The sequence below is a fragment of the Zeus faber genome (assembly GCF_960531495.2).
Source record: "Zeus faber genome assembly, chromosome: 15".
Lineage (NCBI taxonomy): Eukaryota > Metazoa > Chordata > Actinopteri > Zeiformes > Zeidae > Zeus > Zeus faber.
In genome coordinates this window covers 29673050-29691530 of record NC_137194.1, presented here as the reverse complement: position 1 = coordinate 29691530, position 18481 = coordinate 29673050, and the positions used below count along the sequence as shown (strand labels likewise).

General features: G+C 41.1%; 1 protein-coding gene across 4 annotated transcripts in view; it reads right to left on the bottom strand.

Annotated features, from left to right (window-relative positions):
- LOC307240776 (paired box protein Pax-7-like) overlaps positions 1-18481 on the bottom strand; it is a 74783-nt gene that overhangs the window by 25868 nt on the left and 30434 nt on the right. For all 4 annotated transcript variants that reach the window (XM_080014629.1, XM_080014631.1, XM_080014630.1 and 1 more), the window contains exons 6-7: positions 7819-7978; positions 7239-7438 (exon numbers count right to left, since the gene is read on the bottom strand). In XM_080014629.1, the coding sequence (XP_079870755.1) occupies positions 7239-7438; positions 7819-7978 (360 nt within the window). The remainder of the gene's footprint in view (positions 1-7238; positions 7439-7818; positions 7979-18481) is intronic.

Here is an 18481-nt window from a genome sequence, read left to right as displayed (position 1 = left end):
AAAATCCAAAAAGCTCCCAGTGCAACAAATATGGTTGCATGCCTCACCCTAGGCATGGGTGCCCTGCCAATGATACAAAGTGCCGTTCCTGTGGAAAAAAAAGGTCACTACCAGCGTATGTGCTTCGCTGGTAAAGCTGTGCATGGTATTGCACAGGAGTAAGAGGAGGAAAGCTTCTTTTTCAGCTCTGTGATATTGGATGCTGATTCATGGACTGCTAAAATAGACATAATGGACAAAAACATCACTTTCAAACTTGACACCAAAGCGTTGTCACTGTTGTGTCACAGACTGTTTTTAGCAGAATTTATTCTAATGCACAGCTGCCTGTTCTACAGAAAGCGGAGAAGCTTTTGAGTGGTCCAGGATGGATTCCACTGGATGTGTTGGGGCTCGCCAGACTGCGGCTGAGGATAGGAGCCAAGCAGACCATGGAAAAGGTCTGTATGGTCAAAAAGATGAGCTTGCCCTTGCTTGGGTTGCCAGCCATTGTAGCCCTTGGCTTACTCGTCCGTATCGACAGCACAGACATAGAGACCATCAAGACAAGATACCCCAACCTATGCAGCTGCCTAGGTGAGGTACAACAACTGTACGCCATCAAGCTTAAACCAGAGGCTGTGTCATTTTCCTGGAAAACCCCCAGGGGAATTTCACTACCGTTGATGGGGAAAGTCAAAGAAGAGCTCCAGTGTGTGGAAAGCCTGGACGTCATCAGCCATGTGGTGGGGCCAACTGACTGTGCCGGCATGGTAGTCATACCTAAGAAAGATGGTGAAAAGGTGCGTTTGTGTGTGGACCTCACCGGCTTGAACACGTATGTGTGCTGTGAAAATTACATTGTGCCGTCAGTAGAACAGAGCCTCTGAATGCTTGCTGGAGCGAAAATGTTCAGAAAACTACATGCCAACAGGCAACAGATTTCCACTCACAGAGGAATCAGCCAGGTACACTATATTCATCACACCCTTCGGATGTTTCAATTTAAACCGTCTTTCATTTGGCATTGCCTCAGCACCCGAACACTTCCAGTGCTGAGGCTCGCTGAGGTCACAGAAGGGCTAGAAGGCGTGGTATGCCAAATCAATGATCTACTGGTGTGGGGACGGGACCAGGGACATCATGACGCGCGATTCCATGCCATGCTACAAAGACTGGAAAAAGCAGGCATCACCCTAAATCTGGATAAGTGTGAGCTCTCCAAGAGCGAGGTGGTCTTCTTGGGTCACATCATCACAACTGCAGACTCCTGCCCCAAGGAAGACAGAGGCCATCATGGAGATGAAGGAGCTCACAAATGTTGGCGAGTTGATGAGTTTTCTTGGGGTTGGTCAACCAGTTGGGAAAGTTCATTCCCCAGCGAGTGGAAACAGACAGGCCACTCTGTCTCTGACCTCCTCTCGGAGAAAAACTGCTGGGTCTGGGACGTGGACCATGGGACCATGGAACACTGAATAATGCACTGTCTTCTCCTGCTGTGTTATGCCACTGAGAATCCAGTGCTTAAGGATGAGGCTGATGCTCCATTGTGCACGTGCCAAGGAAGTGACTTTGGACAGCAGACACTGTCGCACTCACCTGTTTATGCACCTATGTTGAGATTGCACCATTATCTCACACCAGGTCCACCGACGTCATTGTTCATTTTTAGTCATTTGCCAGCCATGGCATTCCGGAGGGGCTGATTTTGGATAATATACCATAGTTTTCTGGACAAGCCTTCACTTTCTTTGTGACTTTGTTTGTTCAGACACATCACTAGAAGCCCGGGGTTTCTGCAGAGTAGCGGGGAAGTGGAACATGCAGTCCAGACCTTGAAAAACCTCCTGAAAAAGGCAGGAGACCCCTACCTGGCTCTACTCGCCTATAGAGCCACACCTCTCCAGAGTGGTTACAGCCTGGCTCAGTTTCTCATGGGCTGGCATCTTCGCACCATGGTGCCAACTCTTCCCTCTCAGCTGGACCCTGCACTGCCTGACAGCATTGCATTTACTTGGAAGGAAAAGGAGAAGGGGAGTTCAGATGCTGAAAACAGGCATCACTGTTCCAAAGCTCTCAGTGCCTTGCTTCCAGGAGAACGGGCATGAGTAACTGACACAAAGTCATTACTTGGTGGATCCCAGCCTTCTCAGGAGGAGAGGCATAGTTAAAAAAAAAGTAAAAACCAATGTAACTGATAGAAAGAAAAGGCTACGGGGTTGTTACGGGTACTGTCTATGAGCCTATGTTAATGTGTATGGGGTGTAGTTTTGAGCACTTATGTATAACTCTGAGAATGTAAGATAAAGTAATTGTTTAAGTATCTTAGATTGAATAATCACTAAAGTGCCTATGTTAACACTGTATTTCCTTACAGGTTCTAATCAGGGATGGGCCGATCGATTGAATGAAATGACTATCCGTTACGGATATTGTGTTTTGTCCACCAGGTTGTATGGTTGTGTGAAAAACTAATTCTGTCCGTATATGAATCATATATGTACAAATATGATTATATTATTATAATAATATTATTATTCTATTATTATTATAATAGAATATCCTCTGTGAGGCGAGGTGGATTAGAATGAGGAAGAGGTGAAGACGAAGAGAAACAGGAGGAAGCAAACGAGGAGGAAGAGGTTAAGATGGAGAGATGAAGCAAATGAGCAAGATGGGAATAGGAGTTAATATTATTACGTCATTATATTCTGTAACGTCTTCTTTGTCATTTATTCAACTTAGCCCCCCCCCCCCACCACCACCACCACATTTTCATTAAAGCGAGCGTAGCCACTATTGTACATTGATATTTTCTCACGCTGTTGTATTTTCTTTCTTTTTTTTTTCTAATTCAACTTCGGTATGAAACCAGGTGTGTCTGTAATAGAAGCAAGGCATGGGGAGAGCTAAGCACCAAAGCTCTGATGCCCTGGTTATAATAATAATAATAATAATAATGATAATAATAATAATAATAATGATAATAATAATAATAATAATAATAATAATAATAATAATAATAATAATAATGATTAAATAAACTGTATTTATATCGCACTTTTCTAAACAAGGTTACAAAGTGCTTCACATAAAATATATATATATATATATATATATATATATATATATATATATATATATATATATATAATAACAGCATAGATAAAAACAATAAAACATCACAACGATTATAAAACATCGGGGGATAAAACACAATTTAAAAAAAAACCCATAAAATTGCAGAGGTCAAATGATCAAACCCAGTATGCTATATTTCAAAATTATTTTATATAATTTGGAGCGAGGCCATTTAAAGCTTTAAAAGTGATCAATAAATGTTTTAAATCAATGCGGAATAAAGCTGGTAGCCAGTGTAAGTTGACTAGGACAGGGGTAATGTGTGCATATTTCTTGGTGCATATTAAAATTTGGGCAGCAGCGTTCTGCACTAGTGGGAGTTGGTGAAGGGAACTCTGACTGATACCATGAAGTGCATTACAGTAGTCCAGGTGGAAGAAAATAAAAGCATGAATAACTTGTGCAAATCAGTGGGAGATCTGATTTTGAAATTTTCTTCTGAAAGTTATTAGATTAGAGAGCTATATATAGCTGTGTGTCATCCGCATGGCTCTGGATGATCTGTGTTTCCAGATGGTGCAGGAGGACAGCGTGATCAATTGTGTCGAACGTGGTGCTCAAATCTAAAAGCACAAGGACAGAGCAGTCACCTCTATCTGCTGTTAACAGTAGGTTGTTAGATCCTCACTAGGGCTGTCTCTGTGCAATGGCGAGCTCTAAGACCTGACTGTGCTAGCATCTGATCACGGCATCTTTTAAGATTTTACGACGGGAAATGGAGGTTAGATGAGGGCCACTGATTTGGCTTTCCCATGGAATGGCAAGTCATCCAAACATTGCTAGCCACCAGTGGTGAAGAAGAAGAGAGTGACTAAGGAAGTGTCCCCGTTCCACAGTTTTTTTTTTGTTTTTTTTAATGGAGCACATTGTTTTCATTTTTTTTATTTGGAGGCACAGGGACGCACAGCAGAGCGCTTACGGACTCCCAATGTGCGGCATCGCACGGCTTCCGGGAACGCGTTCCTCATGAATGAATGTATATGTTGCACAGAAAATCTGTTACCTCGATGCCCATTCACGCTTAAAAAACAAAAAAAACACGCCTGATTAAAAAAAACACGCCTGATAAAAAGGGCAGTACATACATCAAATGGCAAAGGGGCAGGTGCTCAGGCACCCTCCACCCCCCAATCTGCATGTGCCTGTTCTGCTGTGTGGAGCAGCTGCTGCTCACTCGCTCCAACTCTCGCTACCCCCTGCCCCATTAAACAATTGCATGTGGAAGAGAGGTAAAACAAAAAATGAAAATGAACAGCACCGGTTTCCCTTCCCTTATGCTCCAATATGACAGCAACGAATCTCTATTTTCCACTTGAATGGTAAAAATAAAGAAGTAAAAGATACGTCTCATACAATGTATGAGAGAGCAGTTTCCCCAATCAGATTTGAGGGGTGGGGGGCAAAAAACTCCAAACTCCAAACTCCAACTCTAAACTATGTGTGAACGAGGGAATAATTGCAGACAATTGTGACGCAAAATTTAATCCCCCCACAGAACTCCACTTTAAACACAATTTCAATCTTATTTTCGGCATGTTAGTCGGATTCTGTCGTGTTTGGTGAGTAATTGTGTATAATTTTCATCCATCGCCCAGCGATTTGCATTGATATCAGCCAATCCTCTTTTCTGTATAGGTGTCGAGGGAACCCCATCGACCAGGACAAAAAAAAGCACCTTCAGAAATGGCTATCGTTCAAGAGACCAAGGAAGGAAAACATTGTGAACTTCTTTCCCAATCCCGGTCCCCCATCCTGACACACACTGTACATTTGCCTTCAGCACATGGAAGGCAAAGGGAAACCAACAATGGTTTCTCCATTGCGTGAAGTGAATGGGCAAGATAAGGATGAGACATTACATTCCATCATTAAGCGGATTATTTTTGTCTGAAATGATTTACATATTGTCAGGAGTAGTCAAACCACCTGTATATGTCAGTCACAGCCAGAATTTTTTTCTTAATCGGTCATTGCAAGTGTGATCGAGGTATTGTCTAAAGAGACGGGTCTTTAGTCTGCGACGAAAGCCATTCAGCTGTTCTCACTGAAGGGGAGAGCTCGTTCCACCATTGTGGCACCAGTGAAGAGAGGACAGCGCAGGGGAGAGGACAGCTCTGAGACAGTACTACAGTACATGGAAAAAAAAACAACCGAACCCTTCATTTGGCAATTTGACAGATACTGGAAGGTTCTACATAATACTCTCGAGCTTTGGTGATCAACAAGGCTAATCGAGTATCAACCTTCTTCCTGGTACCCTTCCCACCCTTCCCTGTCCTAGACCTCTCTTCCTACTTTTAGTTTTTTTTCTTTTGTGGCAACAAAAGGAACTGGGAAATATTTTAACAGTAACAGATTGCTTATTTGAAAATGTAACTAAATAAATGATTGCTTGAATTGCAAAACTAAAATTAATTGCAAAACTTAGGTTACTCGTTACAAGAAAAAATAATCTGAGTACTCTAATGCATTACTTTGTAATGCGTTACCCCCCCCCACCGTAGACCTTGTCCTGGCCATCCTAGTACCTTGCCTACTCCATGCCCTACTCTCTACTATGGCCCCCTATTGTGCCCCTCTATACAATAGTTCACATTTCCTAACAGTTATTTCAGACTTGTATGACATTGTATTCTATGAAGGCGGAGGATGGATGTCCCTGAGACTCTCGTCCAGGTTTTGGGAAAAAGCCATTGCTTAGTGGCTTGTTTGACTTGTTTGTTACTTGATAGTTTATGCGTTGAAAGACAGAGGAGTTTACCTTTTTGTCTTTTTGTTCCCTCTGCCCCTGAACGTGTGCACACCACATGACTTGATTCCAAACCTAATGTTGCTTTCTTAAGACACAATGACAAAGGGGGTAAGGCTATCAGCTACAATTCATTAGACCCGTGTGCATTGAAAGAAACATCTGTTAATTGCAACAAAAAAAAAAGACTCCAAGAGAGACTTTGAATGTGAATTTTGGTGATCACACTCATTAGTCAAGTGCGATTAGGTCTTTTCTTCACTCTGATGTTTTGGCATTAGCCGCCTTACCCCTGTAGAGCGCAGTGGATTTTTCCTCTAACGAGCATCTTTGTAGTTAAAAGTCAAAGCTGAAATCCATTTGGAAGCACAGTGTCAAACATTGAAGTTAATTAGAGAGACTCAGGGTTGCGGGATGAAATAAATTGTAAAATGTTATCGCCCACTAATGCCCCGTTAGCAAAGGGATATTGGTATCTAAGTGCAGCCTGGTACTGCCTCATTTTTTTTGTGAAAGAGCCAGCTAATTAGAGGGAAGACACAGGGTCTGATCTTGTAGCATGCTTTCAGGAAGTGAAGACAAGACAGATACTGTGACCGAAATCGTATACGCTAGTATGCCCTTTTTAGTGTGCCTACAACCATACTATGTGTCATATAATATGTGAAAAGTTGCAGAATGACATACTACAGCTGGTGGAATACTGTTGTATGCAAACATTGTACACTACACTGGCAAGTGTATTCCACAATGTTGGATCCCACAATGTGATGTCAAGATGCCAATAAAGGTTTCTGTACAGTCATCATTGCATGTACCATACTTCGCAAATAGGTGTATGTAGCATGCAGTAAATTATTTTGGACGCACTGATATTCTTGAGAACCAAAGATGGCATCTGCCAATGGAGCGTGCTCAAACACACACAAGACTGCAGCTTCCCGCACATGCACACACATTCACAGAGGAACTGCTGATGCCGATAGACCTGTTCACAGTGCCTACACATTCTAGATCTGAGATTTGATATTGAATAATTTAAGATCACAAAAACACAACACAATATCTGCTTATGAGTTCAAAAACTGCCCCACATGGCAACAAATTATGATTCTTCAATTACTGGAACAAAAACTGTGGATTTCAGGGCAAATATTAAATACACCGAACTAATAGTGAGTTATAGTACAGTTGATTCAGGACTGCAAAATGTCACACTATGACAAAATTCCGCAGAAGAACCAAGACATTGATTTCATCACCCAGACCTTGCACTTTTTTCAACATGCAAAACATATACACGCCCATATGTATTAGGATTTTTTTTTATTCCTTATTTTTCAATAACAAAACACACTAAGTCACAGACCTGCGGGGAGAGGCCGTTGCTGACGGGGTTCACGTGGTTCCCTGGCGCGCTGGAGCCCATGAAGCTGTCCGAATAGCCAGAGAAACCATGGCGCCCGGTCGATAGGCCGTATGCAGAGCCAGTGTCCACTCCGGAAAGTCCACCCTGGTGCATGGAGGACGGAGGCAGGGGCTGGGGGCGGTGGACCGTTCCGCTACCGTCTGGGCAAAACAATTTTTTTGAACTCACAAGCACGCACGGAAACACACATGCCGGAATTTACTCAAATTGTCATTATATTGACCTAAACCATCAATTTCTCAAAATGGTGATGAATGACAATGTATGTAATGACGTTCAATTACGATATTACGTCACATTGCACTAGGCTAGACATTGCACATCTTGGTGCATAACTGCTTATCAGTGTTTTACATGTTTTAAATGAGAAGCTGAGTGTGAAAAAACAACAATGTTTAGTTGAATTACGTTTTCACGGTTATTTTACTACACATCATTATCAAATCCCTCCCACTGCATATACTAAACAAGAATGGATGGACGGATGAAAGTAAGTACCTTAAAGTACTTAAAGTGGTACCTTGTGTGGTTGTGGGGTAGCTGGACTCTTGCAGTTGATAAGTCGGAAGTGACGGCATTCCTGTTGGTGGGAATCCGCCCGGCAACAGGTGATTGAATGCTGCAAGCTGATTGGCTCCCGCTTGCTTGCGCCACCTGGCTCTTCGATTGCTAAACCACACCTTCAAGAAAAGAACATGTTAAAAAAAATACATGTGACTAGAAGGTGAGTTCCCAATAGTAAAGCGTTTAGCCAGGTTGTGCTATGAACAATTATAAATGACGGCAACCAATATCTAAAAATGTTAACCTACAGTAAGTTCAAGTTCAAGAGATTATTTGTCACATACATATACATACGGTCATACATATATGCAGGGAAATGTCATGACACCTGGTGATTACGCACAATAAGCTCTATAAGCTGTAAAAATACTAAAACATACCAAAATGTGCGTAATCGACACAAGCATCAAAGGCATCGATAAAGCATTGCATTCTCTTATTGCCCACTGAATAAAGCAGATTGAACGTTACCTAACAGAGACATAAACTGAAATAAACTGTAGCAAAACGTCAACTGCCTTAGATTTGAAACAAACTTTTTTTAAATGTGGATTGATCAGATCAAAAATAGAATTGGATTGAAAGCAATCTTCTCAGTAAATATAAATTCCTTCAGAACAAATCCATATCATATCGTTGTTAATATTAACTGTCTTCACCACAAATGAAAAAGAAGTAGGAAGCTATGGGCATAATTAGCAGTGAGCAAATTCTATTGTTGGTATTACACTAAATAGCTTACTAATCTCTGTCTGGGATAATGGTGGTCATGGTTCATGGTCTGTTAATGGACTGTGCACACAGTTTATTTAATGTGAGTGGATTGTGAGTATGTTTGTGTGCAGCTAATCATCTGTCGCCCTCAGAATGGGGAGCGGGGGTGAAGCCATTGAGAAAGAGGGGAGCAAGTGAAAGGAGGGCACAATAGTTCCCCGGATGAGTGAGCCTAAAAGAGTACAGAGAGGGGAGTCCCACAGACACACAACCAAAACGGCTTTCACGCCCCTTGCTGCTTCCACATGCTGACTAAACTGGTCAAAGCAAGATGCATCACAAATGTGAGCTAATTATACACATACACACGAACACAGATAAAACCCACACAGAACTAACCATACGGCATCTCTGTCAAAGGCTAGTATTTTCAACACTTGAAAAAAACATTTTGAGGAATTTCTATTCGGGGAAAGTAGCAGTAGGATGAGGATTTGTTCTACAGAAACATCTGTTGACTGAGACAGAAGAACAACGTCCATCTGCTAATTTACTGCATTTTAACAAAGGTCAATTTCACACAAGGCCAGAATGCAGGAAAAACCAGCCCTACACCAGTTTCCTTATCAAGAGACCCGTCTCTCAAGGAATTTCAAGCCCCTTCTTCCAATACCCAATCTTCTTTGATTGGAACAAACCCCCCATGCCCACTTATAGTATATAGTTTCTTAACAGGATAAACCCCTTTGAGATACATCATGTTGTTTTCAAAAATCCCAATACAAGACAATACAACAAATATACACACCTAACGTTAATCAATTCCTTTTGCATATACCCCCTCAGGATCTCATTGCATTACATGCCTTTTAGCTATGGATTGCTATATTATGTCAGCGTAATACATAATAGGCAATATCAACATTAAATGTAAAACAACAATGCGACAAAGCACAAATACCTTTTCAAGTGGAGATCCATCATTGCATGCAAGTTCAAAAGGATGTAAATCTAATTTAAGACTATGACCGGTGACGAAGAGCATGACACAGGATTTTATTTTATTTAGCAGTGATGTGTTCAACTAGCCAATCTTGGATGTTATTCAAATCTGACAGGAGTTTGTTTGAATTTGTGGTAACTGTGGCTTGGATGCATAATAGATAATAATGTCATTGGCATATACAGTATATATACATTGCAGTTCGAGCAGATTAACGGAAGGTCACTAATAGATTGTAGAAAAATGGGGGTCCCAGAGTTCACCCTTGGGGTTCTCCTCTTTGACAAATATTCTTCGTGAAAAAGAATGAGCTGGTGAGCTGGTGATCCAATGATCCATTGTTGATTCTGTAAGTTTTAGGATTGGAAATCTGGGCATAGCGGACTAAGGAGAAATGGCGATTGAAGTCTTCAGTGAAGGTTCTTGCAATATTGAATTTCCAACCTGTATTTGATTTATTGAGTTAATGTTGAGATTGAGATTCTGCGTGTCTGTTATTAATTACTGTATACTCCTAAACTGTTGAGGGTTTTTAAAGTCAGAATGTCTTGAAAGTAATCATATCTATTTATCTGGTTTTGGTTTCACTTATGTTTCTTAAGTGTCTATGTACTGTATCTCGCAATGACAATGTCACCTTGTTGCCAAAAGTTTCCCGAAGCTTTTTTTTACATTGGTCTATAAGCTCAGATTTATAATAAAGGTAAAAGTGTTCCTTTAATTTTAACACTTTTCAAAACTGGCACGTTTATCTAAGATTATCAATTGAAGGTAAAACTGATCAGTTAATAGTAATAATCTAATGTAGATGTTTTGTGCTGTACTGTAGAAGTATGATGTATGTATTTGCATCTCTATTTAGCTTCGGTCCTGAGTTGTGGGTTTAAACAATATGCAAAAATGTTGTATTTTAACACACTAGATGAGAATAAACAAGCAAAATGTGCATGTGTGTTTCTATGGGAGCTCACACACACACGCACGTGCACACACACACACACACACACACACACACACACACACACACACACACACACACACACACACACACACAACCACCCTCCGAGTCCATCGAAGTGGGCCAGATTAGGCAGATTGTGAAATGAGAAATGGGAGTGTATCGCCAAAGGCTAAAATGACCCCTTTTTCAACACAGCGGGGCACTAATTTCCAAGGTCTTAATTAAACAGAACTGAAAAAGAGAGGCAGGGAGAACCATTATGAGGTGTGTGTGTGTGTGTGTGTGTTTGTGTGTGTGTGTGTGTGTGTGTGTGTGTGTGTGTGTGTGTGTGTGTGTGTGTGTGTGTGTGTGTGTGTGTAAGTGCGTGCGAGCGTGCGTGTGTGTGTGTGAGACGATTTCAATGAGTAGTGTGTAGTAGTGTTTCTGAATGAGAGAGCTACATGCTTACAACTGTTTGCAGTCGAGTGTCAAAAAACCTCTATCTATTTCCACCAATTTAATTTTCATTCCTTTCAAACACACATCCACACGCACGTGCACACGCACGCACGCACACACACACACACACACACACACACACACACACACACACACACACACACACGCACACACCGCTAAAAATCATTTCTAACTGCGGGGTTGCAATATCGGGTGGGAAGCTCGCTACATGTACTGACACGACTAGAGTAAATTGATTATTTTTCAGTATCGTAGCAAGTATTGAGCAACTTTTCACATAATTGAATTGAATGCATAAAAACCCAAACGGATGGTTAAAGTGGCACCTTGATGAAGCTGCTTTTCTTTGTGGCTTGCTGCGTGCCTTAGCGATTTTAAACCATGAGTATTTCTAGCTTGGATAGTTACAATTTCTAAAGTAGCATCCCTAGTGCTGATCGTGTGATTGTAATCAAGTACATTTCAGTATTCTACGAACTAACATTTATGAATGAGGGATCCAAGCTGCTTTGCGAATTTTAGGACATCCGGTCTGAGGGCGTCTGGGCAATGAAAATTGTAGTTCCATCCCCACACATCACACCATCTCACATGGACTTGTGTTCACTCCACTGTTACAGAGCGAGAAGCAGATCAATTTGAGTGTTGGCTGGAATGTTTAATATAGAGGATGTTTTTTTTTGTTTTTGAATGCGGCCGTAAAAAGTACGAAATACTTTGAAACACTTTTGGGTACAATTCTTTGCAAGGTACAGTACTTCGATTTCGAATATGAGATTTAAAATACTCTTTCCATCTCTGCACACACACACACACACACACACACACACACACACACACACACACACACACACACACACACACACACACACACACACACACACACACACACCGCAGCAGCATAGATGGAACTATGCATTGCCTCAAGCTCACCACCCACTTGCTTTTCTCAAGGAATCTTGGGCCTCCTTTTTTTTTTTTTTTCATTTTGTGCAAATGAAAACATGCCTTTCAAGTGCAGGCTATCGTTCTCAGTCCTATTTTTGTAGAGGAGACTCAAATAATTAGAGCCCCAAGGTGCTAATAGAAGAATTGAGGGAAGAAGTGAAGTCTTCACTTTTTCAATTTACGGACTTCTCAGCACCTCTCTCTCTCTCTCTCTCTCTCTCTCTCTCTCTCTCTCTCTCTCTCTCTCTCAATCTCCTCTCTCCTGCCGCTCTTGACACTCTCTCTTTTCTCTGTCTTGCACAAACACATCCGGGTGCGCCCGTGAGACACCACGCCATGGGTGCGTTTGCATCTAAACGCAAATCCCACTCCCACACACTGTGTGTGCGTGTGTGTGTATGTGTGTCTGTGTGTGTGTGTGTGTGTGTGTGTGTGTGTGTGTGTGTGTGTGTCGCAGCAGAAAACTGTGGAATTGAAAGTGTAGGCGGCTCAATGCTCCTCTCCGAATTCACACTGCAATGTCACCTTAGAGCCCAGCTAGGGATTATAGCTTTCTCTCTCTCTCTTTCTCTGTTTGTCTTTCCCCCTCTTCCCCGCTCAACAGCTTTCTCCCAACTATGGAGTATTTGTAGATGTGCATGTCTTTATTATTACACATTGTGATTAATGACAGTTGGACTTAACCCAATATTGTGATGTTATGCTCTATATGCTGGATATATGCTCTATACACATGTATATACATATACATAACTTTTCTTGCCCCGACTGTGTGTGTGTGTGTGTGTGTGTGTGTGTGTGTGTGTGTGTGTGTGTGTGTGTGTGTGTGTGTGTGTGCGTGTGTGTGTATGAAAGAGAGAGAGAGAGAGAGAGAGAGAGAGAGAGAGAGAGAGAGAGAGAGAGAGAGAGAAAGCGAGAGAGAGAGAGAGAGAGAGAGAGAGAGAGAGAGAGAGAGAGAGTGCCTGTGTGTGTGTGTGCCTGTCTGCAGTAAAATCCATTTGTGAGTGTGCTTGAGTATGCATGTAGGTACTAGGTTAAGGTACTCCTCACTTAACAACCTACCTGTTTAACAACTGTTCGGACTTAAGACCAGCTCTGCGACCAGTCTGTATTGTACACTGCTACAATTCGCGGCGTCTTAGCGTCAAGCATCTCATTGCGCATCACCGTTCTCAGTCTCATTCCCGCAGTCGGTCAGTATTCACTATACTAGTGTTTGCAATGGCCACGCCCCCTTACCTTGAAATAACATGGGTCCTCGACCAATTCGCTTAACGACCTGGTCGTAGGAACGGAACTCGGCCGTTAAGTGAGGAGTTCATGTGTGTGTTTATAAACATGGTCATGTACACATGTTTGGAGTCCTCCTGGATTCAATAACTGTGTTTGCATGTCAGTGTGTGTGTGTGTGTGTGTGTGTGTGTGTGTGTGTGTATGTGTGTGTCTGTGTGTGTGTGTGTGTGTGTGTGTGTGTGTGCATGCATGTGTTTGCACATGTTAGACATACATGTGTGAACTATGTTTAGAGTGCACAGTAAATGGATAACTATTTTTTTGTGTGTGTGTATCACTTGACGAGCGGTTAAACCTGGCTAACCTGATTGAATTTCACAGTGCAAGAAGTCTGACAGAACATAGACTGACTGAGAGGCATGAAAAGACCTGACATCAATGTCCCTCCTTTTCCTTGTCAATTATATTATCCTATCTAAGTGTTATCTTAACTTCAGATGAATATCTCTGAGGAGGTGTTCGACCCTCCCACTCTAAAGTGGGCCACAAAAAACAATTGAGTCAGTCCCTTGAAGATTGCAATTCATTTTTTGAGATTGTTGTGACTTTCCCAAAACTTTATTTTTTATTGCAATTAAAATGTGGGACTTGGCATAAAAATTCAAGGAAAAAACATGTTTTTTTTACTACAACCAATGAAGAAATGTTCTATGATAATTTGCTTTCTACATATCACAGAAACGACTGGAAATATTTTAGCACTCTTTCTTTTTATTATTATTATTATTATTATTATTATTATTATTATGATTATTATTATTATTATTGTTATTATTGTTATTATTATTGTTATTTTCTATTTATCTTTTTATTAATTACTTTTATTTTCTAAACATAAAGATCCATGAGCTCTGTTAAAAAAAAAAAATGGGTTCCAATAATAGGTCTATACAATAAACATTAAACAGCAGCAGTGTTCACACTACAATGTGTTCACACTGCTGGTGATATCATCGTAGTGGCGACAGGTTTACAATTTAAGTAGTCTGTTGATTTGGCCATTCAGTGCAGAAAAGTCTCCTCAATTGTTTTTGCAAGCTCTCACATATATTGCAGAGAACTTGCATAAATTATTGGGATCGCAAAATTGCAAGAAGGATTGCTAAAACTGATTATTTACTGTATTCTTGTATACATCCTACTTTTAACCAGATACAAGTTCATTACATCCAATACTTGATGTTCCAATTTCTAGGTGAAATTCAATCAATGCAGCCAACGAAATTAACTGACTGTGATGCTATTGTCGTGCCCAGTTAACAGAATGGACTTAGGTTTGTTGGATGCAATCCATACTTATCCATTCTAGAGAACGATTTTGTTTGAGTTAAGCTTATCCCAAAATGCATTTAATCGATCCTGCAACTATATTTAATTTAAATAAATCCATTCTAGGGATCAATAAGACATAACCTCTTCATATTAGGTATCTACGGCAGTCTTCAACATGTGTTTATGACCAAATATGATCTCAAATCATTCAATTTACACCTGGAAATACAAGTGAAACTGATATTTGTATCAGACCAATGTGGATACAATACAATAGCATCCAAAGACGCATTGTGCTGCTGGTAGGTTTAACGAAAGGAAGAGAGTCAAGGAAGTAGTTTTGGATTGTGGGCTTCTTGTCTTGATTAAGTCTAGCTCCATTCTCTACACTATGATTCTCTCATCCCATTCTCATCCACATGATATCTATATCCACTCCCATCCTCTCCTCTCTCCTCTGCCCCTTTAGACATCTGGACCTTGCGTTATGTTACAGCTACCAGACCAAGCATCAAGGGCACCAGGTTCAGAAAAGAAGAGCAGGATACAACCACTTTCAGTATCCTCAATTCAAAGTCTATACTATGAAAAACTGAACTGGAAAAGAACTGTGGGTTGCTCACACCATGGCATGCAAACTCAAAACACTGTTCCATTTTGATTGGTTCTTTGTTTTTAACTTGTCTATTTGCTCAAAGGGTTTGGTTTCACAGTGAATATACTGGTGGTCTAGAGGATAGGTTGGCTATTTCTCAACCCAGACCTTATGTTCGTCCCCATCATTGATAATGTTCATATCACAGCCTCGCTGAACACTTTACAAGTGAGATACTTTGCTGCAGCTTCTAAATGCAGTCCAATGGGTCAAATACACTGCAGATGCATTAAAACCATATAATAATAATAACAATAATAATAATAATAATAATAATAATAATAATAAATACAATATTAAAAAAAATAATAATGATAACTAAAATATACTCCAGATGCATTATAATCATATCATGATTTTTGTTTGAAATGTGGAGCTAGTTCTGTCAGACAACTCAACAGTGCCACACGCTTCCACTCCCTTATGGCACCTGCCTTATTAAGCAGCCAATACCTCCTGCCCTACCTGCTTTGCTTCCTGCTTTGCTTCCTGCTTTGCGTCCTGCTTTGCTGGGCTCCCTCCCCCTCCCCTGCATCCACCTGTTGGGCTCAACTCTTCTATTCAATGGGGGGATTCAAGCTCATCACACCTATATTTCTAGCTCACTAAGCATGCTTATGTTTGCTATACACCTCGCCGGTAGTAATGAGCAGTAGAGCCCAGACTCCCAAGCTTAAACAATGCTTAATAAATAAAGATACTTTTGAAATTAAATCTAAGAGTTGTCTGTCAGAAATGTTAAATATCATAAGTATAAATGTAAAGTAGGGGATGGTAGCTCAGGAGGCAGAGCTGGTCATCTAGTAATCTAAAGGTTGCTGGTTCAATCCCAGGATCCGCATGCTATAGTGTCCTTGAGCAAGACACTTAACCCCTAATTGCTCCTGGTGGCTGAGTCTGTCGGTGTTTGAATAATTGTGAGTCACTTTAAAAGCGTCTGCTTAATGTAAAGTCTTGCAAGAATATGCTATTTCCAGTTTCACAAATTTGATCGATAAGCCTTTTTATAAAGCTAATTTTATTAAAGCTTCAAGTCATTAGCTAAAACACTTTACACTCTGAACTATAAGTGATGATAGCCATTTGATATTACTTCACCAAATGTTAATCAAACAAATTAACAACAGCTTTAAAGTGATTTCTAATCCTGTATCAAAATGTATACATAGCAAAATTAGCTGGATACGAATAGCTGAGACTAAACCTCGATTTATACTTGCCCCAGGTGCAAGGGTGCAAGGGAGCACATGACGCAAATGAAGTTACCAGGCAATTAGTTGGCCATGGCGCGTGGGGACTACCCCCGAGATTTTGTGACTTGGCTTGAGGGGTGCGAGGGGCCTGTAAATGCATGGAGTGATGGGAGATCAGAGTTTTGCTGTTTTATTTGTGATATGTCCGACAACATTGATCCACAGCACAAGTCAGATGTCAAATTCAAAGTCTACTAATTACTTTTTGACGCAGAGACAAAATACTGTACACACACAGCTCACCCAGGTTTGGGGATTTTATTATAAATGAACAGGGTTGTTGTAAAGTTTGGTTTACAAATAAAAGATAATGTTTTTTATTAGTATGTGCAGTTCCTTTTAAGAGTCTTGGAATAAGGGACAATATTTACACATTGTGACATTCTTGAACAGAACGGAACAGTTCAGTGAGTTCCTCCGTAATAAAATGCTGAGCAGCACATATCTTCAACTCCCCTCTCCTGTCTTTGCATGGAACAGGCCAACAGACCGGCTTCTTTTCTCCTTTTCGGCGGTTGTATCGGTTCAACCACTATGAACAGCAATTCCTCCTCGGCACAAGCTCCGATTCCGTGCATGTAGCCATGTTTGCATGCTGTCTAGTGCTTTTCTTCGTCTACAACTTACTGCTTCACATGGTACTTCTTTCTACTGCCACCCGTGGTATCTGAGAATACTACAATGGATTATATGTCAGCTATATATGTTATACATGCCGCGCCCAACCCGCACAAAGGTATAACCAGGGCTTAAGTGCCCTATCAATTGCTTCACCTCCAAAGCTGACCCCAAGTCGCCACTGCCAGCCTTGGTCTCTCTTTCGCCCTCTCTCTCTCTCTCTCTCTCTCTCTCTCTCTCTCTCTCGCTCTCTCTCGCTCTCTCTCTCTCTCTCTCTCTCGCTCTCTCTCTCTCTGTCTTTCAGGCCCTTAGATTTTCGTTTTGCTTGTATTTTTACTAGGCTTTGATTGATCAACGTTGCTGTTGGTTGTAGAGCTCCCAGGAGAGATCCGAGCCGTCTTTCTAATACGCTGTGAATTTTTACAAGGAGCGGTGCACTTGAAAGTGGTGGGAAGAACACATCCTTGCCAAGATGCTAAAGAGTGAGAAATCCATCAGGAATGCAACACCAGCTCATTCAATCCACCTTCCCCCCCCCGGCAACCCCCATGCAGTGCACCTAACAGCTGTTGTCATAACTCCAGAGTATTTGTTTTTCTTCTCCAGCTCCACCATACTTGGAGACAGCAGAAATGTCACAAACCAAAACTGCCATGTGAAAAAAAATTAGAGCATTCTCTGGCAAGACCTGAACAGCTGGCAGACTTAGGAAAGCATTCAGTCTATGTGTGAATAGAAATGGGACTTAGTGGTTGACTATGCTGGTGTGTTTGAAGAAAAAGACGGTGTTGAATTAGCGAAGATGTGTGCGAATTTGGGAATGGTGAAGTGTTCCAACAACTGCTTTGAGGAAAAACGCAGTAAGGGGAGTTTTGGAAGAAAACCTCTGTGGTATGATGAATGTAATTGTTCTCAACTCTCTTAACAACAAAGAAACCAAGATACACTTGTTAAATTCATCACATTACCATAATAATAGTTTTTCCTTGGTTAACAAACCAATTTATTGTCTGTAAAGGTTAGAACCTCTAACATTTGCATTTACATTTAAGGACACGATACTAGTATCCGATAAAGTAGTTATCTAGTAGTTCTCAGCTGCGCAATTCAGAAACCACCCACATGTGAGTATAAAACTGTTTAGGGAGCTTTTTGTTTCAAAGGGTAAAGACCTCCAACTTCACCCTGATGGCAGAGACTCAAAGTGATCATTTAAAGGATGTGTCAGAAGATCCACTATGCACTCTCTTTCCCCCTACACTATGTGTGCTCCTCTTAAAGCTCCTTGAAGGCTGTTTGCTGTTTTCCAATGATTTTAACTACTACATAATGTCACCAACATCAAGCTGAAAAGTGGTATAAAAATCTGAGCATATCCGACTCTCACTGACCAGAAGACGTACCACATTTAGTTGGCCTGCGTTAGCCACAGAGTTCATTTTT